Raw genomic sequence first — 26,088 nt, forward strand, 5'->3', positions numbered from 1 at the left:
AAAAATTCCATTTACCCACAATGTAGGACACTGATGCCTATTAGAGGCCAGTGAGCAGTACTCAGTTTATAGCGCCAGGGACTGTAGACATTGGCCGTGCCAGGAGAGCATGGCATCTGTGGCTGCATGCCACTGCAGCAGAATGACTTGTGAGCACGGGAAGTGCTAGGACCTTTTACGCTGGTGTTTCATTTTCTGCATGTACCTGTGTGACCAGGCCCAAGCCTGTGCTACAGTGTCTGATGCTAGTAAAGACACTGTGGTTGAACCGGAAAACTTGCCTGCGCGTCCTTATTTACAGTACCCGTGTTACATACAATATATATATATATATATATATATATATATATATACACATACATACATATACATAATTCAGGTGTGATGAGCTGCTAAGACATTTACACGCGTGCCTGTGATTTCTTTGTAAATAGCCGTCCCTACCTATATTTCGCATGTGATATCCAAGCATTGGGAATGACGTCATAGGATAATTTCGCACCCCCTCCTCCCCATGTTCCAGGACGCCTACAATTATCTAGGCAACTACATTTTCCTACAGAAACTCGTTTCATTACAAGGACCTCTGGTAACAAATGGAAACGTTATTTTTAGCCCACAATGTCTTGGAAGAAGCATTAAGATAATTAAATGTATCACATGCCATTTATCTGGGTTATAATGAGAACATTCTCATAGATCAGAGGAGAGAGGGCCGGGACCTATTTCTCAGCCGTGTTATTAGACCAGCAGGAAAGCGGCATCAGGGCCCATCTGCGCCTCTCAGTGAGGTGCACCGCGCCGTGTGGCGGAACGTTAACACTATCTCCTCCACGTCGCCCTGACGCAACTTACTTGAAGTGATGTTGCTCCCGGGAGCTGCGGACCTTTGAGGAGAACCTCTCGGCCAGTTTCTCCAAGCTGCGGGAATACTCCAGCTCAATCTCTGCCTTCCTACGGAAGAACTCCTGCAGATCCTGGAGAAGCGCCAACCGGGATTCGCACTGTTGCTCCAGGCACTTAAACTGTTCTACCAGCTGGCAGCGGATCTCTGCAAAGGAATAACAGAGAGGGGACATTACACTGTGGCCCTCCCGGCAGCTCATTAATATAGTTAGTGACAGGGGAAGGAGCCTGGGGAAAGAGGTCATCTAATTAGATAGAACGTCAAGTTTCACGTGATCTTTGCAGAACAAAGAATTTCAATGTCACTGTTAGTTCTTTTTCCTAGCTTGGTTTAAAGGTGAATGCAAAGAACAGAAGCAGGATGTGTCACGTGCTACCTTCAGACGACCTTAATTTACTGGCGTGTAAGTGCCCTCCTGCAGATTTGTACTATACATGTTTTATACATAGATAGGTACAACTGGCTTTGTTCTGTGCTTTTCAGTCATACATATATACCATCAGGCCGAGGTGATTATTTCTTACTGTACTGGCATACAATACAACGATGTTCATTGGATATAATTGTACTTAATGAAGCGAGAACAGCAGAGCCGAGCTGTGTCCAAGGGTATTTGGAAAGGGGGAGCATATGTAACATGTGCAGAGAAAGTTAGATATGGGAGAGGCGTGTCAAAACACTTACCTAAGCAGCAATGAAATAATAAAGCATTCCGACCTTTGTGGACTACATGCAAAAGCAGACAGTATTTACCCTGCATGCAAAATCAACAGATGTATTTGTTCCCTTGCAGTGCAATATGGTTTTATCAGGTACACATGTGGGGTTTATGTACCAAGCCTTGGATGGAGATAAAGGGGGTCATTCCGAGTTGATCGCTAGCTGTCGTTGTTCGCAGCTCAGCGATCAGGCTAAAAATCTGCATTTCTGCGCATGCGTATAGGCCGCAATGCGCATGCGTATAGGCCGCAATGCGCACGCGCGTCGTACGGGTACAATGCCCGCTGTGGTTGTGCACAGGTTGTAGCGAAGTTTTCAGTCGCACTGATGGCCGCAAGAAGATTGACAGGAAAAAGGCGTTTCTGGGTGTCAACTGACCGTTTTCAGGGAGGGTTTGCAAAAACACAGGCGTGTCTGAAAAAACGCAGGCGTGGCTGGGCGTTCGCTGGGCGGGTGTATGACGTCAAATCCGGACACGAATAGGCTGAAGTGATCGCAAGCGCTGTGTAGGTTCAGAGCTACTCTGAAACTGCACAAACTGTTTTTGCAGAGCTCGGCTGCACATGCGTTCGCACTTCTGCTAAGCTAAAATACACTCCCCAGTGGGCGGCGGCATAGCGTTTGCACGGCTGCTAAAACTAGCTAGCGAGCGATCAACTCGGAATGACCCCCAAAGTGGGCAGAGATAAAGTACCAGCCAATCAGCTCCTAACTGCCAGGTCACAGGCTGGATTTGAAAAATGAGAGTTAGTAGCTGGTTGGCTGGTACTTTGTCTACATCGACATTATCTCCATTCAAGGCTTTAGTAAATAGACACCACAGTTACTGGTTCTTTTTGGGCTTTACTCAGGATCAAGCCCAATCTGGTTTTGTTTTGTAAACATTTTATCACCCCACTCATTGCAATAGACTGGAACATTCTCACACCCAGATTACCACAGGTAGCAGATATCTGGTAACTAAAGTACATTGTATATCAGCCTGTTACACATATCACCTAATGTGCAATTATAGGAGCTACGTTACTTTCCTATCAGCTGCCTCCTAACATCTGGTCAGTCCCTCTAGCTCACAGGTTCTCAAACTCGGTCCTCAGGACCCCACACAGTGCATGTTTTGCAGGTCTCCTCACAGAATCACAAGTGAAATAATTAGCTCCACCTGTGAACCTTTTAAAATGTGTCAGTGAGTAATTAATACACCTGTGCACCTGCTGGGTTACCTGCAAAACATGCACCGTGTGGGGTCCTGAGGACCGAGTTTGAGAACCACTGCTCTAGCTGATGTCAGGACCTTGGACAGCTGCATGTGATGACCCAGAGATCCTCACCATCTCCTGCTTCTACTGCACCTCCCGCTTCTAGGTCCATAAAGCTAAACTAGGATTTCTTCCCTGCAGAGAGAGCCAAAAAGGGCGTTCTGTGCCGCTTCCCCGCGGCGGTACAATAAAGTTGCATTACGTATTAGAGGAGGACCTTGGGGTGCTGACATGACAAATTACACCACATCTCTAGGGGGCGTGCCACACTTATTGAACGTACACTTACTCAGCCTCTCCAGGTGTATGAAGCTGCAAATATTATATATGAACAAATCTTAATACACTCTTTTATTATACACTATACTCTCAACATGACCTGACCACTGGACATGACCATAATACATCTATTATACCTTATACAGACATAGGACACTACACCCCAACATGACCTGACCATTGGCCATGACCATAATACATCTTTTACACCCTATACAGACATAGGACACTACACCCCAACATGACCTGACCACTGGACATGACCATAATACATCTATTACACCCTATACAGACATAGGACACTACACCCCCAACATGACCTGACCCCTGGACATGACCATAATACATCTATTATACTCTATACAGACATAGGACACTACACCCCCAACATGACCTGATCACTGGCCATAACCATAATACATCTATTACACCCTATACAGACATAGGACACTACACCCCAACATGACCTGACCACTGGCCATGACCATAATACATCTATTACACCCCATACAGACATAGGACACTGCACCCCCAACATGACCTGACCACTGGACCATGACCATAATACATCTATGACACCCTATACAGACATAGGACACTACACCCCAACATGACCTGACCACTGGACATGGCCATAATACATCTATTACACCCTATACAGACATAGGACACTAAACCCTAACATGACCTGACCACTGGCCATGACCATAATACATCTATTACACCCTATACAGACATAGGACACCACACCCCAACATGACCTGACCACTGGACATGGCCATAATACATCTATTACACCCTATACAGACATAGGACACTAAACCCTAACATGACCTGACCACTGGCCATGACCATAATACATCTATTACACCCTATACAGACATAGGACACCACACCCCAACATGACCTGACCATTGGCCATGACCATAATACATCTATGACACCCTATACAGACATAGGACACTACACCCCAACATGACCTGACCACTGGACATGGCCATAATACATCTATTACACCCTATACAGACATAGGACACTAAACCCTAACATGACCTGACCACTGGCCATGACCATAATACATCTATTACACCCTATACAGACATAGGACACCACACCCCAACATGACCTGACCATTGGCCATGACCATAATACATCTATTACACCCTATACAGACATAGGACACTACACCACCAACATGACCTGACCACTGACCATAATACATCTATTACACCCTATACAGACATAGGACACTACACCCCCAACATGACCTGGCCACTGACCATAATACATCTATTACACCCTATACAGACATAGGACACTACACCCCAACATAACCTGACTGATGGCCATGACCATAATACATATATTACTCCCTATACAGACATAGGACACTACACCACCAACATGACCTGACCACTGGCCATGACCATAATACATCTATTACACCCCATACAGACATAGGACACTACACCCCCAACATGACCTGACCACTGGACCATGACCATAATACATCTATTACACCCTATACAGACATAGGACACTACACCCCAACATGACCTGACCACTGGACATGGCCATAATACATCTATTACACCCTATACAGACATAGGACACTAAACCCTAACATGACCTGACCACTGGCCATGACCATAATACATCTATTACACCCTATACAGACATAGGACACTACACCCCCAACATGACCTGACCACTGGACATGACCATAATATATCTATTACACCCTATACAGACATAGGACACTACACCCCCAACATGACCTGACCCCTGGACATGACCATAATACATCTATTATACTCTATACAGACATAGGACACTACACCCCCAACATGACCTGATCACTGGCCATAACCATAATACATCTATTACACCCTATACAGACATAGGACACTACACCCCAACATGACCTGACCACTGGCCATGACCATAATACATCTATTACACCCCATACAGACATAGGACACTGCACCCCCAACATGACCTGACCACTGGACCATGACCATAATACATCTATTACACCCTATACAGACATAGGACACTACACCCCAACATGACCTGACCACTGGACATGGCCATAATACATCTATTACACCCTATACAGACATAGGACACTAAACCCTAACATGACCTGACCACTGGCCATGACCATAATACATCTATTACACCCTATACAGACATAGGACACCACACCCCAACATGACCTGACCATTGGCCATGACCATAATACATCTATTACACCCTATACAGACATAGGACACTACACCACCAACATGACCTGACCACTGACCATAATACATCTATTACACCCTATACAGACATAGGACACTACACCCCCAACATGACCTGGCCACTGACCATAATACATCTATTACACCCTATACAGACATAGGACACTACACCCCAACATAACCTAACCGATGGCCATGACCATAATACATCTATTACTCCCTATACAGACATAGGACACTACACCACCAACATGACCTGACCACTGGCCATGACCATAATACATCTATTACACCCCATACAGACATAGGACACTGCACCCCCAACATGACCTGACCACTGGACCATGACCATAATACATCTATTACACCCTATACAGACATAGGACACTACACCCCAACATGACCTGACCACTGGACATGGCCATAATACATCTATTACACCCTATACAGACATAGGACACTAAACCCTAACATGACCTGACCACTGGCCATGACCATAATACATCTATTACACCCTATACAGACATAGGACACCACACCCCAACATGACCTGACCATTGGCCATGACCATAATACATCTATTACACCCTATACAGACATAGGACACTACACCACCAACATGACCTGACCACTGACCATAATACATCTATTACACCCTATACAGACATAGGACACTACACCCCCAACATGACCTGGCCACTGACCATAATACATCTATTACACCCTATACAGACATAGGACACTACACCCCAACATGACCTGACCATTGGCCATGACCATAATACATCTATTACACCCTATACAGACATAGGACACTACACCCCCAACATGACCTGACCACTGGACATGACCATAATATATCTATTACACCCTATACAGACATAGGACACTACACCCCCAACATGACCTGACCCCTGGACATGACCATAATACATCTATTATACTCTATACAGACATAGGACACTACACCCCCAACATGACCTGACCACTGGACATGACCATAATATATCTATTACACCCTATACAGACATAGGACACTACACCCCAACATGACCTGACCACTGGCCATGACCATAATACATCTATTACACCCCATACAGACATAGGACACTGCACCCCCAACATGACCTGACCACTGGACCATGACCATAATACATCTATTACACCCTATACAGACATAGGACACTACACCCCAACATGACCTGACCACTGGACATGGCCATAATACATCTATTACACCCTATACAGACATAGGACACTAAACCCTAACATGACCTGACCACTGGCCATGACCATAATACATCTATTACACCCTATACAGACATAGGACACCACACCCCAACATGACCTGACCATTGGCCATGACCATAATACATCTATTACACCCTATACAGACATAGGACACTACACCACCAACATGACCTGACCACTGACCATAATACATCTATTACACCCTATACAGACATAGGACACTACACCCCCAACATGACCTGGCCACTGACCATAATACATCTATTACACCCTATACAGACATAGGACACTACACCCCAACATAACCTGACCGATGGCCATGACCATAATACATCTATTACTCCCTATACAGACATAGGACACTACACCACCAACATGACCTGACCACTGGCCATGACCATAATACATCTATTACACCCCATACAGACATAGGACACTGCACCCCCAACATGACCTGACCACTGGACCATGACCATAATACATCTATTACACCCTATACAGACATAGGACACTACACCCCAACATGACCTGACCACTGGACATGGCCATAATACATCTATTACACCCTATACAGACATAGGACACTAAACCCTAACATGACCTGACCACTGGCCATGACCATAATACATCTATTACACCCTATACAGACATAGGACACCACACCCCAACATGACCTGACCATTGGCCATGACCATAATACATCTATTACACCCTATACAGACATAGGACACTACACCACCAACATGACCTGACCACTGACCATAATACATCTATTACACCCTATACAGACATAGGACACTACACCCCCAACATGACCTGGCCACTGACCATAATACATCTATTACACCCTATACAGACATAGGACACTACACCCCAACATGACCTGACCGATGGCCATGACCATAATACATCTATTACTCCCTATACAGACATAGGACACTACACCACCAACATGACCTGACCACTGGCCATGACCATAATACATCTATTACACTATATACAGATATAGGATACTATACCCTAACATGACCTGACCACTGGACATGACCATAATACATCTATTACACCCTATACAGACATAGGACACTACACCACCAACATGACCTGACCACTGGCCATGACCATAATACATCTATTACACCCTATACAGACATAGGACACTACACCCCAACATGACCTGACCACTGGCCATGATCATAATACATCTATTACACCCTATACAGACATAGGACACTACACCCCAACATGACCTGACTACTGGCCATGACCATAATACATCTATTACACCCTATACAGACATAGGACACTACACCCCCAACATGACCTGACCACTGGCCATGATGATAATACATCTATTACACCCTATACAGACATAGGACACTACACCCCCAACATGACCTGACCACTGGCCGTGACCATAATACATCTATTACACTCTATACAGACATAGGACACTACACCCCCAACATGACCTGACCACTGACCATGACCATAATACATCTATTACACCCTGTACAGATATAGGATACTATACCCCCAACATGACCTGACCACTGGCCATGACCATAATACATCTATTACACCCTATACAGACATAGGACACTACACCCCAACATGACCTGACCATGACCATAATACATCTATTACACCTTATACAGACATAGGACACTACACCCCAACATGACCTGACCACTGGCCATAATACATCTATTACACCCTATACAGACAAAGGACACTACACCTCCAACATGACCTGACCACTGACTATAATACATCTATTACACCCTATACAGACATAGGACACTACACCCCAACATGACCTGACCGATGGCCATGACCATAATACATCTATTACACCTTATACAGACATAGGACACTACACCACCAACATGACCTGACCACTGGCCATGACCATAATATATCTATTACACCCTATACAGACATAGGACACTACACCCCAACATGATCTGACCACTGGACATGACCATAATATATCTATTACACCCTATACAGACATAGGACACTACACCCCCAACATGACCTGACCACTGACCATAATACATCTATTACACCCTATACAGACATAGAACACTACACCCCAACATGACCTGACCACTGGACATGACCATAATATATCTATTACACCCTATACAGACATAGGACACTTCACCCCAACATGACCTGACCATGACCATAATACATCTATTACACCCTATACAGACATAGGACACTACACCCCAACATGATCTGACCACTGAACATGACCATAATATATCTATTACACCCTATACAGACATAGGACACTACACCCCCAACATGACCTGACCACTGACCATAATACATCTATTACACCCTATACAGACATAGAACACTACACCCCAACATGACCTGACCACTGGACATGACCATAATATATCTATTACACCCTATACAGACATAGGACACTTCACCCCAACATGACCTGACCGTGACCATAATACATCTATTACACCCTATACAGACATAGGACACTACACCCCAACATGATCTGACCACTGGCCGTGACCATAATACATCTATTACACCCTATACAGACATAGGACACTATACCCCCATCATGACCTGACCACTGGACATGACCATAATACATCTATTACTGGGCTGGGAAAGACCCGGCGGTCTTGGTGCACGTTGGCACCAATGACAAAGTTAGCGGAAGGTGGGATGTCCTTAAGAAAGACTATAGGGACTTAGGAAAGAAATTGAAGGCAAGGACATCTAAGGTAATATTCTCGGAATTATTACCCGTGCCACGCGCTAGTCCAGGGAGGCTGAGGGAGATTAGGGAGGTAAATGTGTGGCTTAGGGATTGGTGCAGGAAAGAGGGGTTTGTGTTCCTGGAACACTGGGCAGACTTCTCAGTCAGGCGCCATCTCTTTTGTTGTGACGGATTGCACCTGACTGAGGAGGGGGCAGCGGTGCTGGGGGGAAGGATGGTTAGAAGGTTGGAGGAGATTTTAAACTAGGAGCCTGGGGGGAGGGTTTAGCTAGAAACTACGGGTCATGCAGTGAGAATAGTGGGGATGGCGGTAGTAAACGAAATGGGGGAGAAGTTGGGGGGAGGGTAAGAGCAGGCGGTAAGGTTACTAACATGGGTACTAAAAGAGATTTTACCAAAGCACTAACCAATGACGATTACAGGTCATCATTGATACATAAGGTGAAAGATGTCCCTAACGCAAGGGAAAATACTTATCTTAGTTGTATGTATGTAAACGCTAGAAGCATTACTGGTAAAAAGGGCGAACTAGAAATATTTGCAGCAAGCAAACAGTATGATATTACAGGCATTACTGAAACTTGGTGGGACGAATCTCATGATTGGACAGTCAATCTAGAGGGCTATACACTGTTTAGGAGAGACAGACTAAATAAAAAGGGTGGAGGGGTATGTCTTTACGTAAACCCGTTTTTAGAACCTGATATACGGGAAGATATTCAGGAGGGGACTGTAGACACTGTCGAGACATTATGGGTAGAAATTGCATGCGGGGAAAATAGGATTTTAATACCTACCGGTAAATCCTTTTCTCTTAGTCCGTAGAGGATGCTGGGGACTCCAAAAGGACCATGGGGTATAGACGGGATCCGCAGGAGACATGGGCACACTATAAGACTTTGAATGGGTGTGAACTGGCTCCTCCCTCTATGCCCCTCCTCCAGACCTCAGCTATTGGAACTGTGCCCAGAGGAGACGGACATTTCGAGGAAAAGGATTTTGTTAAACTAAGGGTGAGATACATACCAGCTCACACCACACCACACCGTACAACATGGCATTTAACTAAACCCAGTTAACAGTGTGAACCAAAACAGATCAGCAACAGCCTGACCTTTACCAACACAACCTTTGTGTAACTTCAACAATAACTATGTACAATTACTGCAGATAGAGTCCGCACTCGGACGGACTAAGAGAAAAGGATTTACCGGTAGGTATTAAAATCCTATTTTCTCCTTCGTCCTAGAGGATGCTGGGGACTCCAAAGCTCCAAACTGGGCGGGAGAGTGCGGATGACTCTGCAGTACCGATTGAGCAAACATGAGGTCCTCATCAGCCAGGGTATCAAACTTGTAGAACTTTGCAAAAGTGTTTGACCCTGACCAAGTAGCTGCTCGGCAAAGCTGTAATGCCGAGACGCCCCGGGCAGCCGCCCAGGATGAGCCCACCTTCCTAGTGGAATGGGCCTTCACCGATTTCGGTAATGGCAATCCAGCCGTAGAATGAGCCTGCTGAATCGAATTACAGATCCAGCGTGCAATAGTCTGCTTAGAAGCAGGAGCGCCAACCTTGTTGGCCGCATACAGGACAAACAGCGCCTCTGTTTTCCTCACCCGAGCCATTCTGGCTACATAAATTTTCAAAGCTCTGACTACATCAAGGGACTTTGAATCAGCCAAGGCTTCAGTAGCCACAGGCACCACAATAGGTTGGTTCATGTGAAACGAAGAAACCACCTTTGGTAGAAATTGTTGACGAGTTCTCAACTCCACTCTATCCTCATGAAAAATGAGATAGGGGCTTTTGTGAGACAAAGCCACCAATTCGGACACCCGCCTTGCAGATGCCAAGGCCAATAGCATGACCACTTTCCAAGTGAGAAATTTCAACTCAATCTTTTGTAAAGGTTCAAACCAATGTCACGTAAGGAACTGTAACACCACGTTAAGGTCCCACGGTGCCACTGGGGGCACAAATGGAGGTTGGATGTGCAGCACACCTTTCACGAAAGTCTGTACTTCTGGAAGCAAAGCCAATTCCCTTTGAAAGAAAATTGATAATGCCGAAACCTGCACTTTAATGGAGCCTAACTTCAGGCCCGCATCCACACCTGCTTGCAAAAAATGAAGGAACCGACCCAGCTGAAATTCTTCCGTAGGAGCCTTCTTGGATTCACACCAAGACACATATTTTTTACAAATACGGTGATAATGCTTCGCCGTAACCTCCTTTCTAGCCTTAATTAGAGTGGGGATGACTTCCCCGGGAATACCCTTCCTGGCTAGGATTTGGCGTTCAACCGCCATGCCGTCAAACGCAACCGCGGTAAGTCCTGGAACACGCACGGTCCCTGCTGTAGCAGATCCTCTCTTAGAGGAAGAGGCCAGGGATCTCCTGTGAGTAATTCCTGAAGATCCGGATACCAGGCCCTCCGTGGCCAATCTGGAACGAGTATCGCCTGAACCCTTGTTCTTCTTATGATCCTTATCACCTTTGGGATGAGTGGAAGTGGAGGGAACACATAGACCGACTCAAACACCCACGGTGTCACCAGAGCGTCTACCGCTACTGATTGAGGGTCCCCCGACCTGGAACAATATGTCGGCAGCTTCTTGTTGAGGCGCGACGCCATCATGTCTATTTGAGGAAGTCCCCAACGACTTGTCACTTCTGCAAAGACCTCTTGATGAAGACCCCACTCTCCTGGATGGAGATCGTGTCTGCTGAGGAAGTCTGCTTCCCAGTTGTCCACGCCTGGAATGAAAACCGCTGACAGAGCGCTTTCATGCTTTTCCGCCCAGCGAAGGATCTTGGTGGCCTCTGCCATCGCCGCTCTGCTCTTCGTTCCCCCCTGGCGGTTTATGTGCGCCACGGCTGTTATGTTGTCCGACTGAATCAGGACGGGCAGGTCGCGAAGAAGATGTTCCGCTTGTAGCAGGCCGTTGTAGATGGCCCTTAATTCCAGAATGTTTATGTGCAGACAAGCTTCCTGGCTTGACCATTTTCCCTGGAAATTTTGTCCCTGTGTGACTGCTCCCCAACCTCGGAGACTCGCGTCCGTGGTCACCAGAATCCAATCTTGGATGCCGAACCTGCGACCCTCTAGGTGAGAACTCTGGAGCCACCACAGGAGAGAAACCCTGGTCCTGGGGGACAGAGTTATTTTCCGGTGCATCTGTAGATGGGACCCTGACCACTTGTCCAGTAGGTCCCACTGAAACGTTCTTGCATGGAACCTGCCAAATGGAATGGCCTCGTAGGCCGCCACCATTTTCCCCAGCACTCGAGTGCATTGATAAATCGACACTCTTGGTGGTTTCAGAAGGTCCTTGACCATGTTCTGGATCTCCTGAGCTTTTTCCAACGGAAGAAAAATCCTCTGCTGTTCCGTGTCCAGAATCATGCCCAAAAATGACAGCCGAGTTGTCGGAGTCAACTGCGACTTTGGCAAATTTAGGAGCCAGCCATGCTGTTGCAGCACCTGCAGGGAGAGCGCAAGGCTTTTTAGCAACTGCTCCTGTGATCTCGCCTTTATCAGGAGATCGTCCAAGTACGGGATAATTGTGACCCCTTGCTTGCGCAGGAGTACCATCATTTCCGCCATTACCTTGGTGAAAAGCCTCGGGGCCGTGGAAAGACCAAACGGCAATGTCTGAAATTGGTAGTGACAATCCTGAACAGCGAACCTCAGGTACGCCTGATGAGGAGGATAAATGGGGACATGCAGATAAGCATCCTTTATGTCGACTGACACCATAAAATCCACCCCCTCCAGACTGGAGATCACCGTTTGGAGAGACTCCATCTTGAATTTGAAACTTTTCAAATACCCATTGAGGGATTTTAAATTCAGAATTGGTCTGAACGAGACGTCCGGTTTCGGGACCACAAACAGGCTTGAATAAAAACCCTCCTCCCCGCTGTGACGGGGGAACCTCGACAATGACTCGCTGCTGACACAGCTTTTGTATTGCCGCACACACTACCTCTCTTTCCGGAAGAGAAGCTGGCAAGGCCGATTTGAAAAATTGGCATGGGGCACGTCTTGAAATTCCAGCTTGTATCCTTGGGACACAATTTCTAGCACCCAAGGATCCAGGCCCGAGAGAACCCAGACCCGACTGAAGAGTTGAAGACGCGCTCCCACCGGTGCGGACCCCCGCAGGGGAGCCCCAGCGTCATGCGGTGGATTTGGCAAAAGCCGGGGAGGACTTTTGCTCCTGGGAGCTTGCCACAGCCGGCAATCTTTTTCCCCTTCCCTTACCTCTTGCTGCAAGGAAGGATGACCCACGACCTTTCCGGAACTTCTGCGACCGAAAGGACTGCATTTGATATGGAGGCGTTTTCTTTTGATGTGGAGGAACAAAAGGCAGAAAAGAGGACTTACCCGCGGTGGCTGTAGAAACCAGGTCCGCGAGGCCTTCACCAAACAAAACTCCACCCTTGTAGGGCAGAGCCTCCATAGCCTTCTTAGAATCAGCATCACCATTCCATTGATGAGTCCACAACGCCCTTCTAGCCGAGAGTGCCATGGCATTGGCCCTCGATCCCAAGAGGCCAATATCCCTTGCGTCTCTTTTAAATAGACTGCAGCGTCCCTGATATGACCCAGAGTCAACAGCACGCTATCCTGATCCCGGGTGTCTTTGTCCGATGACTAGTTATCCGCCCACTTTTCAATCGCGTTACTCACCCACGCCGAAGCGACAGCCGGTCTGAGGAGTGTACCTGTCGTGACATAAATAGATTTCAAGGTAGCTTCCTGCCTCCGATCAGCAGGATCTTTTAGGGACGCCATTTCAGGTGATGGTAGCGCTACTTTCTTGGATAAGCGCGCTAGAGCTTTGTCTACCGTGGGTGTTGCCTCCCACCCAACCCTATCCTGAGAAGGAAACGGGTACGCCATAGCAATTCTCCTGGGAATGTGCCACCTCTTATCTGGTGTTTCCCAGGCTTTTTCACAAAGGGCATTCAGTTCATGAGAGGCGGGGAACGTAACCTCCGGTTTCTTCCCCTTATACATACAGACCCTTGTCTCAGGGACAGCGGGGTCTTCCGTAATATGTAACACGTCTTTTATAGCCACAATCATGTACTGAATACTCTTAGCCACCTTAGGATGCAACTTCGCATCATTATAGTCGACACTGGAGTCAGAATCCGTGTCGGTATCAGTGTCTGCTATCTGGGTAAATTAACGTTTTTGGGACCCTGAGGGGGCCTGAGTAAGTGGTACCACGTCTCCCATGGATTGCCGCCATGCTTGGTTCTGAGACTCAGATTTGCCCAACCTCTTGTGCAACAAAGCCACACTGTTATTCAACACATTCCACATGTCAACCCAATCAGCAGTCGGCGGTGCCGACAGAGTCACATCTTCATTCTGCTCAGCTCTCACACTAACCTCCTCCTGGGAAGAGCATTCAGTTTCTGCCATGTCGACACACACGTACCGACACCCCCACAGACACTGGGCTAAAGGGGACAGACCCATACTAAGGCCTTTCAGAGAGACAGAGAAGGAGTTTGCCAGCTCATACCCAGCGCCACCCCAGTCTGAAACAAAAATGCCCCAGACCTAAAGCGCTTGTAATAAAATACAACCAATCACCAAAATTATGTGACCCGCCCCTTCGTTTTTAGCACCCTGTTACTTGTGACAGCAGTGGAAGGGCCAGGAGCAGCGTCTCTGCAGCAAGCTGTGGAGAGAAAATGGCGCTGGTCAGAGCTGAGGAGGAAGCCCCGCCCCCAACAAGGCGCGCTTCGGTCCCGCTATCACTATACTGGTGGGGGTCTTAAATCAGTGCCTATGCACTGTATACAGCCAGCCTTATTAAAAAAAAGGTTTATATTGCAGCCCAGGGCGCCCCCCCTGCGCCCTGCACCCATACAGTGCCTGTGTCAGCGGGAGCAATGGCGCGCAGCGCTACCGCTGCGCGGTACCTCAGGAAGACTGAAGTCTTCTGCCGCCTTCCGATGTCTTCTTTGCTTCGGTTACTCACCTGTCTTCAAGCTTCTGGCTTTGTGAGGGGGCGGCGGCGCGGCTCCGGGAGCGAGCAGCTAGGCGACCCAAGTGATCGGACCCTCTGGAGCTAATGGTGTCCAGTAGCCTAAGAAGCAGAGCCTATCAGTCTCATAGAAGTAGGTCTGCTTCTCTCCCCTCAGTCCCACGAAGCAGGGAGCCTGTAGCCAGCAGTGCTCCCTGAAAAAAATAAACCTAACAAAAGTCTTTTCAGGGAAACTCAGTAGAGAAACCCTGTAGTGCATCCAGTCTCCTCTGGGCACAGAATCTTACTGAGGTCTGGAGGAGGGCCATAGAGGGAGGAGCCAGTTCACACCCATTCAAAGTCTTATAGTGTGTCCATGTCTCCTGCAGATCCCGTCTATACCCCATGGTCCTTTTGGAGTCCCCAGCATCCTCTAGGACGAAGGAGAAAAAGGAATAAAAAAGTTAGTATTGGGTGTATGCTATAGGCCGCCTGGTATCAACGTATCTGATGAGGAATTGTTACTAAAGCAAATTGAAAGAGCAGCAGGAGTAGGAGACATAGTAGTGATGGGAGATTTTAACTATCCAGAGAAAAACTGGAAAAACGATTCATGTGATACTGATAGGGGCAATATGTTTTTAAACACACTTAATGATAACTACTTAGTTCAACTAATTGAGGAACCAACTAGGTACAATGCAATCTTAGACCTGGTATTAACAAACAATGGGGATTTGGTATCAGGTATTATAGTAGGGGAACCCATAGGAAACAGCGACCACAATATGGTTACATTCAATATCAGCTTTCATAAACAGCCCTATACTGGCTCAACTAGGACTCTAAACTTTAGCAAAGCGAATTTTGAAAAGATGAGGGTACTTTTACAAATCTGACGGGGAAGCAGTCATTTCAGCACTATAAGGAATGTAACAAAATATGCAAATAGGAAATAAGAGTGGCTAAAGTAGAAACTGAAAAACTAGTAGCAAAGGAAAGCAAAGCGAATCCCAAAAAAATCTTTAAATACATTAATAGCAAGAGATTAAAGAAGGAGAGTATAGGCCCTTTAAAAGACAAGTTGGGAGTCTTAAGCAAAAATGATAATGACATAGCGGACACACTAAATGAGTTTTTTTCAACAATATTTACTAGAGAGGACCCAATTCAGGGACTAACATATAATCTCAATAATGAGAATATCCCACTGATAGGTACTTAATTAAGCGAGGAAGTAGTCTGTGACCGATTAAAACATTTAAAGATTAATAAGTCACCAGGTCCCGATGGTATTCACCCAAGGGTTCTAATGGAGCTTCACTCTGAACTTGCAAAACCGCTATCTTTGATCTTTAAGGATTCAGTAATATCAGGTATGGTTCCCAAAGACTTGCGTATAGCGGAAGTAGTGCCTATATTCAAAAAGGGAAGTAAAGCTGAACCAGGTAATTATAGACCAGTTAGTCTTACATCTATAGTGGGGAAAGTATTGGAAGGTATTCTAAGAGATAGTATTCAGAAGTTCCTTGAAGTTAATAAGGTCATTAAAAGGAATCAACATGGGTTTATGAAGGACAGATCCTGTCAAACCAACTTACTTGGCTTTTATGAAACAGTAAGCGCAAACCTAGATCAGGGTAAAGAGGTGGATGTAATCTTTTTAGCTTTTGCCAAAGCATTCGACACTGTACCACACATGAGACTTATCTACAAGCTACAAGAATCAGGGCTAGGGAGCACAATATGCACTTGGGTCAAAAACTGGTTAGATAATAGGGAGCAGCGCATTGTGGTTAATGGATCTGTTTCAACTTGGACTGAAGTGCTAAGTGGTGTGCCGCAAGGCTCAGTATTAGGACCGCTATTGTTCAATATTTTCATTAACGACCTAACAGAAGGTCTAGAGAGCATGGTGTCAATTTTTGCAGATGATACCAAATTGTGTAAAGTTATAAATGCGGAGGGGGATGCTGAGTCGCTTCAGAACGACTTAGTTAAATTAGAAGCTTGGGCAGCGAAATGGAGAATGCGCTTCAATACAGACAAGTGTAAGGTAATGCACTGTGGTAACGAGAAACAAAAATAACACCTACCTACTAAATGGGGTAAAATTAGGGGATTCTGTACTGGAAAAGGACTTAGGTGTCCTCATAGATAGCAAACTAAGCAGTAGTACCCAAAGTAGGACTGCAGCAAAGAAGGCTAATAAGATATTAGCATGCATAAAACGGGGAATTGATGCTAGGGACGAGAGTATTATACTCCCGTTATATAAATCACTAGTGAGGCCACACCTTGAATACTGTGTACAATTCTGGGCACCATACTACAAAAAGGATATCCTGGAGCTAGAAAAGGTTCAGAGGCGGGCGACCAAACTAATTAAGGGTATGGAGATGCTGAATACGAGGAAAGGCTTGCAAGACTAGGCATGTTTACACTGGAAAAGAGGAGATTAAGAGGGGACATGATCAACATTTACAAATATATAAGGGGACAATATACAGATCTTGCGCAGTACCTGTTTTTGGTTAGATCAACACAGAGAACTCGTGGACACTCGCTCAGGTTAGAGGAGAGGAGATTCCACACAATACGGCGTAAAGGCTTTTTTACGGTAAGGACGATACGTGTTTGGAATTCCCTGCCTGAGGGAGTTGTAATGGCCGACTCAGTCAACACCTTTAAGTATGGGTTAGAAAAATTCCTAATGGATAAGGATATCCAGGGTTACGGGGCATAGTCACGCACTATGGTTATTATAAAAAGAGGGGTAAATCGTAACGGCAGTCACCAACTTCAGTCAAAATTTTATACAAAATAATCGTGCATAGGAGAACACAAATAGGTTGAACTCGATAGACAATTGTCTTTTTTCAACCTTAGGTACTATGGTACTATGTTACACCCTATACAGACATAGGACACTACATCCCCAACATGACCTGACAACTGGACATGACCACAATACATCTATTACACCCTATACAGACATAGAACACTACACCCCCAACATGACCTGACCACTGGCGATGACCATAATACATCTATTACACCCTATACAGATATAGGACACTACACCCCCAACATGACCCGACCACTGCACACAACCATAATACATCTATTACACCCTATACAGACATAGGACACTACACCCCAACATGACCTGACCAATGGACATGACCATAATACATCTATTACACCCTATACAGACATAGAACACTACACCCCCAACATGACCTGACCACTGGCGATGACCATAATACATCTATTACACCCTATACAGACATAGGACACTACACCCCCAACATGACCTGACCACTGGACATGACCATAATACATCTATTACACCCTATACAGACATAGGACACTACACCCCAACATGACCTGACCAATGGACATGACCATAATACATCTATTACAGCCTATATAGACATAGGACACTACACCCCCAACATGACCTGACCTCTGGCCATGACCATAATACATCTATTACATCCTATAAAGACACAGGACACTACACCAACAACATGACCTGACCACTGGCCATGACCATAATACATCTATTACACCCTATACAGACATAGGACACTGCACCCCCAACATGACCTGACCACTGGCCATGACCATAATACATCTATTACACCCTATACAGACAGAGGACACTACACCCCCAACATGACCTGACCACTGGCCATGACCATAATACATCTATCACACCCTATACAGACATAGGACACTACACCCCCAACATGACCTGATCACTGGCCATGACCATAATACATCTATTACACCCTATACAGACAAAGGACACTACACCCCCAACATGACCTGAGCACTGGACATGACCATAATACATCTATTACACCCTATACAGACATAGGACACTATACGCCAACATGACCTGACCACTGACCATGACCATAATACATCTATTACACCCTATACAGACATAGGACACTACACCTCAAACATGACCTGACTACTGGACATGACCATAATACATCTATTACACCCTATACAGACATAGGACACTACACCGCCAACATGACCTGACCACTGGACATGACCATAATACATCTATAACACCCTAACAGACATAGGACACTACACCCCCAACATAACCTGACCACTGCACATAACCATAATACATCTATTACACTCTATACAGACATAGAACACTACACCCCCAACAAGACCTGACCACTGGACATGACCATAATACATCTATTACACCCTATACAGACATTGGACACTACACCCCAACATGACATGACAACTGGCCATGACCATAATACATCTATTACACCCTATACAGATGTAGGACACTACACCCCCAACATGACCTGACCACTGGACATGACCATAATACATCTATTACACCCAATACAGACATAGGACACTACACCCCCAACATGACCTGACCACTGGCCATGACCATAATACATCTATTACACCCTATACAGACATAGGACACTACACCCCAACATGGCCTGACCACTGGACATGACCATAATACATCTATTACACCCTGTACAGACATAGGACACTACACCCCCAACATGACCTGACCACTGGACATGACCATAATACATCTATTACACCCTATACAGACATAGGACACTACACCACCAACATGACCTGACCACTGCACATGACCATAATACATCTAATACACAGTATACAGACATAGGACACTACACCACCAACATGACCTGACCACTGGCCATAACCATAACACATCTATTACACAGTATACAGACATAGGACACTACATCCCAACATGACCTGACCACTGGACATGACCATAATACATCTATTACACCCTGTACGGACATAGAACACTACACCCCCAACATGACCTGACCACTGACCATGACCATAATACAACTATTACACCTGTCGAAGTCAAAAATATTACATAAAGAGAACATACAAACTACACACATATAAGTCGCTATACTTGCAAATACGCGCAGCGAGCACAGCAATATATGGTAACATACGCATTTACACAGACATGCCACAGAGATGGATTCGACACTTATTTTTATGCAGCACATAATTATAATAATATCAAGCGCCAGACATCATGATGATTTAAAATTATCCAATGAAGTAATGTCATGAATGTGTATTATTTGAACGAAACAAGATAGACCGGTCATGTTTACTATTGAAGCAACCAGATTGATGTGTAGATTCCTATGATGCTTGTTATGAAGTTGTGGGACATTGCAGCGGATAATTATGATTAAATGTATAAAAGCTAAAATCACTCTTATTAGGACAGTGGACAGGAAACTCAGGCCAGCCCTTTAGATGTCTTCAAGGCTGAACCTGATTAGCATATACAAAGGAACTGGTGACTCATCGTGAATCCCTCCCCCAGAAACTAGATAACACATTGATCACACAGGAGCTTAGTTGCTTTTTGGTCTCAGAGGATGATGGACTTGCTGCCAGTTCAGTTTATGTATTTATTTACAAAGAGAGAGAGAGACATAAGATGCATTGGAGGGAATGGTAATTGTATCGCTGGCCTGTAACTGTATGTAATTGTATGTAACTGTATGTTTTAACTGCTTACTGTGTGAGTGTAACCATGTAACTATAGGTATACTGTACTTTGTAATATATATATTGAATCCATATCCTTTTAATAACAAATATATACATCAATGAGCTTTGGAACTCAGATAATGTGTGGGTGTATTGTTTTCTCTTATGGGATGCAGTGTTTTGCGATGTATAGCGCACATTCATGGGATATGGTAATAAGAGGTGCAGGCGTTTACAATACATATTGGAGCGGGCATTTTAAATATTTGTGAGAAATCAATTTGGCATTCACAGATGGGGGCTCTTACAGGATATCAGGGTCTTCATGATGCACTGTACATTACAAACGCGGCTGTAATTGACCGGCTCCGATGGACGCATCGCGAAGCTGATGAAAATAACATCCACGTGTGTTGTTGTGGTATCAGTAAGCCAATGATATGAAATTTCAAGGGACAATGCGTTTCTCATAATATTTAAGATGCTAAAATTTATTTTTATTGTTGCAAAACAAGGTTCAAATAAGTCATATTGTGTTTGATTCAGATTGGATTGGTTATCTGTTAAGTAGGTTTAAAAGTTGCTGCATAGCCTTGATATAGTTTTTTTTAAACTCAGGCCTAGAATGACTTCTGGTGCTTGTATGGTGTGTGATTTCTTTGGGACAAAGGAAGCCGCATGGTCTGTCCTCCATTTTGGACTAGCCACATGGCCTGTCCACCATTTTGTGTAATCCTCATGGATGTGGAAGGGGGAGGAGCAGCGGCCATTTTGGGAAGGTCATTTTCTAAATGGCTGATTTTCACTGCTCAGAATAATCAGCTTTCCTTGGTCACATCAAACACCATTTATGAGTTACCAATGCACTTATTTAACCCATGCTATAGTCAATTACAAATAGTTTCAGCTGAGCCTAGTGAGAGTTAATAGATGAATACTTGATGTAAGAATTACACACAGATATAAACAAAGTTTTTTTATTTTTCCTCCAGGATTTAGTTAAATCTGCTTGCTAGTTTAGGATAGCCATTGAAATGTTAATTAACCTGTCCCACTACCCTCTTGAACAGGCATATGAACCTCTGTTGATATGCAAATTAGAGACTTTGAAGGAAATGCATTCATTCAGTAGGTGTGTACTGTGTGGGGGTTCTATGAGAGTCAAGTGATATATATATATATATATATATATATATATATATAGTACAGTGTTTCTCCACATTAACCGTGGAGAAAGATAGCACTCTCCAGACTTGTTATAATATATGCAATAAAGTCATTTATTCACAAAACTTGGTTCCATGTGTATCTTCATGTCACAAGCAGGGTATATAACAAAAAGGCTCAAAGGGTGAGCCTTTTTGTTATATACCCTGCTTGTGACATGAAGATACACATGGAACCAAGTTTTGTGAATAAATGACTTTATTGCATATATTATAACAAGTCTGGAGAGTGCTATCTTTCTCCACGGTTAATGTGGAGAAACACTGTACTGTACTATGAGTTTGACCCAGTGATTGGATCAGACTTTGATTTGGCACCCCAGCCGTTACCTGCGCTGGGTGAGAGTGTGGGACTCCCCATATATATATATATATAAATATATATTATATATAATATTATTAGAATTATGTGTGTGTTTATATCAGTGTATGTTCTGCAGGATAGCTATCCAATCTGAATCATATCATTTAAATTATTGATCATTGCGAGATTCATTTAGATCTGTGTGAAACCGGAGATATTTGTTGCTATATAGTTAAAAATAAAACAGTATTTTAAGGAAGTAAGTGAAAAGACACAAACGCAGGTCTGCATAACAGTTTATACAGAACAAGTTGTGTCTAGTGGGCAATAGTAATTAGTATTGTTCACATTTATAGAGCTGTGTGATTTATTGCGGACGCAGGGTTTTGTACACGTGTCTCAGACAAAGTAAAGGACTGCGCACGCAGCGTAAGAGACAAGCACGGTCGCGTGTTTACGCAAAGTGCATAAGAATGCGGGCGCTAAGTACAAATTACACAATAGTGTCGTTTAGTTCAAAGGTGGGATAGTAGACATTTAATACAATAGCACAAAACTATCAGATTTCAAAAGCAGGTTACTCTAAATTTAGTTTAAAAACTGTATTGCCTCTGGGTAAAGCTGCTTATCTGAATGAATCAAAATTTTCTGTACAGAAAAGACAAAGTGTACTTGAGTGAGCGAATGTAGGAGTGAGTGGAACTGAACCCCGGAAGTCGGGTTCCGTGGTACACCAAGTAAGCTGAGGCTTGGTGGCGTGAAGTGGCTGACTCACGTTAATATAGATTGAAATACGCAAATCGTGAGGGAGATTTGCAGAGGAGCGTAATAGGGAATTGTGTATTGTGTAGTATTGAAGTAAAAGGGTTTTTTGTTACGCTCCGGCTGAGGTTTCGCAGCTTGTGATTCGATTCCAGTGGTCGTACGGCAGATAAGTAACAAGTACCTATGTGCTGTGCGATTGGACCGCGCATTTGTGGATGCGATAGCGCAACGTGATATCCTTTTTACGAGCTTTTGCGTAAAATCGCGGTATCATTAGCGCTGTATAGAGCATACGCAAGCATGATTTGTGTACAAAAAAGTGCATAGGGAGTTTTCGCTGGTCTCTCTCAGGAAAATCTCCAACGACCGATACTTTACCGGAAAGGGTAAGTTATTCCTAAAAACTTCCAGTAAATATAGGTCAGATAGGGCCCTAGGTTGGGTACATTGCCTTCGCTATCGACAGTGTATGGTAGTACTGGCCAACGTGGGCGTGAGCGAGTGAAAGCGCTAGGTGTCTTTCACCGCCTATCTGCGGTGTGCATTGGGGATTGTGTTTATTGGCAAAAAGTCCGCGATGGGATCCAATTGCACAAGCAGTGGGCGTTTGGTAACTAGGGTTCAGGTTGAGGTGCCGCGGCCCAGGGGGTCAGCGAGGTTTATTATGTGTGAAAAGTATGGGTCACACACGGAGGCTTTTTGCAATGAATGGGTTTGTATGACTGACAAAGATAGGGTACCATTCCCTAAAGTGGGCAGCTTTGAACCAGAGGTATTGCAGAACTTAAGGATAAGAATATGTCTGATAAAATCCCGAAAACAAAGGGTCAGACATACAAATAGTTTAAACCTGTGACAGCAAGAGGGGTTGGTGAGTTTGATCCTAAGGTATTGCAGGTGGTATGTCTAACCAAAGTCATATAAGACAAGAATGGAAATATAAGAACTGTTTGAACTTGTAGCAACAATAAACAAGTAGGGGGGAAAAAAACAGAATGCAAGTACACCGCCTTATGTAGATGTGGAAGCAGTTACGGCCAGCATACAAACTATAGAAAATAATAAAAATATGAAAAATATGACTGTAACCTATATATGTACTAATGAATGTTAAAGTTTTATTTAGGAGGAGAAGGTGACCTGATTGTTTTTAGCCATTTCTCATGCACCCAGAGGAGTATCCAACCGGTAAAAGAAGAGCAGTAGCCTGTGGGGGAAGTGGCTGAGACCAGTGGAGCAGGTAAGTATGGTATCATTCGTGTACATATATAGTAAAACCCAAAAATAAAACAAACAAAAAAATCAAGAAAGTAACGTCAGAAATGGAGAAAAAACCTGTCCGCACATTAGTATTTGCCAGTAGGAAAGCGGACAGAGACAAGGTAACCCCCAGGGTATTTCAGTTATCATATAAGAAGTATTCATTCCTAGTAATGCCCCTAGTAAAGATGAGCTCGGAAATGTTTGTTGGACCATGTACAGATCTTTAATACGGGATGAGAAGGATTGAATGAAATACTTCGCATGACCTAGAAGCTTGTTAAACTTTTTTTTGTTTTTGTCTTTTGCAGTAATAGAAAACTCTCCATCTGGATAAGATCACTGGTAAACGCTAATTCGTCAAATGGGAGGTGGCCGTCTCTGTGCAAATGGACGGGCTCAATAAGGCATTGAGTGTCAGGGTGCAGACTTCTTTGCAAAATTGGAAAAGGGGTCACAGTAGCTAACCTTAGATAGTGTGCTATTGAACATCACAAGAATAGTGCTAGGCGCAGAGAACAACAGGTGGAGAGGTTGAGGACGGTAAGTATACTGGCACATACAGGAAAGACCCATCAGTCCAAACCACAGATCCCTAATGGTCAATAATATGTTACACTTGTAGGAAGGAAGGGCATTTTGCCAGAGATTGTAGGAGTAGTAGGACACAGAGTCAATATAGACCCCCTAGACAGAAAACACAAGCCACATTATTAAACACATAGACGGGACCAAGGGACATATAGTAAGGAATCATAAGCCATATACAAAACACAGATTCGGCTAATGGGAAGAACAAAATAAATGCAACATTACCCTTTGACAAAACTAGACACCCACAAAGACTAATGTTACATTTCATGGTTCTAGATTCATGTCAATCACAGGTAGAGGAAATTATCTCACAGATACCGGGTTCCCTATGAACTTAGGATGGACAGGACTCTGGACTGATGGCTGGGATAGTCCCAATAGCGATACGATAAACACAGAAATTTTTTTAAGGGGAGTAGACCAAGTAGAGAATCACTGCCCCGTGGTACCCAATCCAGTTGTCAAATTTTTATAAAATCTTCTTCACCTCTACAAACTCATCTGTCACCAACCTCTATTCTGTTTCTCTACAGTTTTCCTCTTCATCTTTTGCGTTCACACAGGGTGGTACAATACATGGACCAAAGTACAGTTCAAACTCCACATGCCTAGGTCCTGCAGAGTTCTGCCCAAACCCAGTATATCTCAACAGCACGATGACACCAGTATTACTGCAGTGTGCCTTGTCATGCACAAAGGGTGGAGAATGGGAATGCTGGTGAAGGGAAATTTTGTATAGACACTGATATGTCTGTTGGTGAATGGCAAACCTGACATTTTCTTTTTCATTTTCTTCTTCCTTCTCTCCTCTAGAGATCTTTTTTTTTTTTTTTTTTTTTTTTTTGAGTTATGCTCATGGTACTCTACATTGCAAACACACGATAGAAAATTAAAATACAAAAAATGTGTATTCCCTGCAGGAAGAGGCAGTCTGGAGGACAAAGGGGTATGGCCAGGAGTCCTC

General features: G+C 44.5%; 1 protein-coding gene across 2 annotated transcripts in view; it reads right to left on the reverse strand.

Moving 5' to 3' along the window:
* Positions 1 to 26,088, reverse strand: part of SRGAP3 (SLIT-ROBO Rho GTPase activating protein 3) — a 181,179-nt gene that overhangs the window by 68,836 nt on the left and 86,255 nt on the right. For both annotated transcript variants that reach the window (XM_063941265.1, XM_063941266.1), the window contains exon 2: positions 856 to 1,051. In XM_063941265.1, coding sequence (XP_063797335.1) covers positions 856 to 1,051 — 196 coding nt within the window. The remainder of the gene's footprint in view (positions 1 to 855; positions 1,052 to 26,088) is intronic.

The sequence above is a fragment of the Pseudophryne corroboree genome, chromosome 9, assembly GCF_028390025.1.
Source record: "Pseudophryne corroboree isolate aPseCor3 chromosome 9, aPseCor3.hap2, whole genome shotgun sequence".
Taxonomy (NCBI): domain Eukaryota; kingdom Metazoa; phylum Chordata; class Amphibia; order Anura; family Myobatrachidae; genus Pseudophryne; species Pseudophryne corroboree.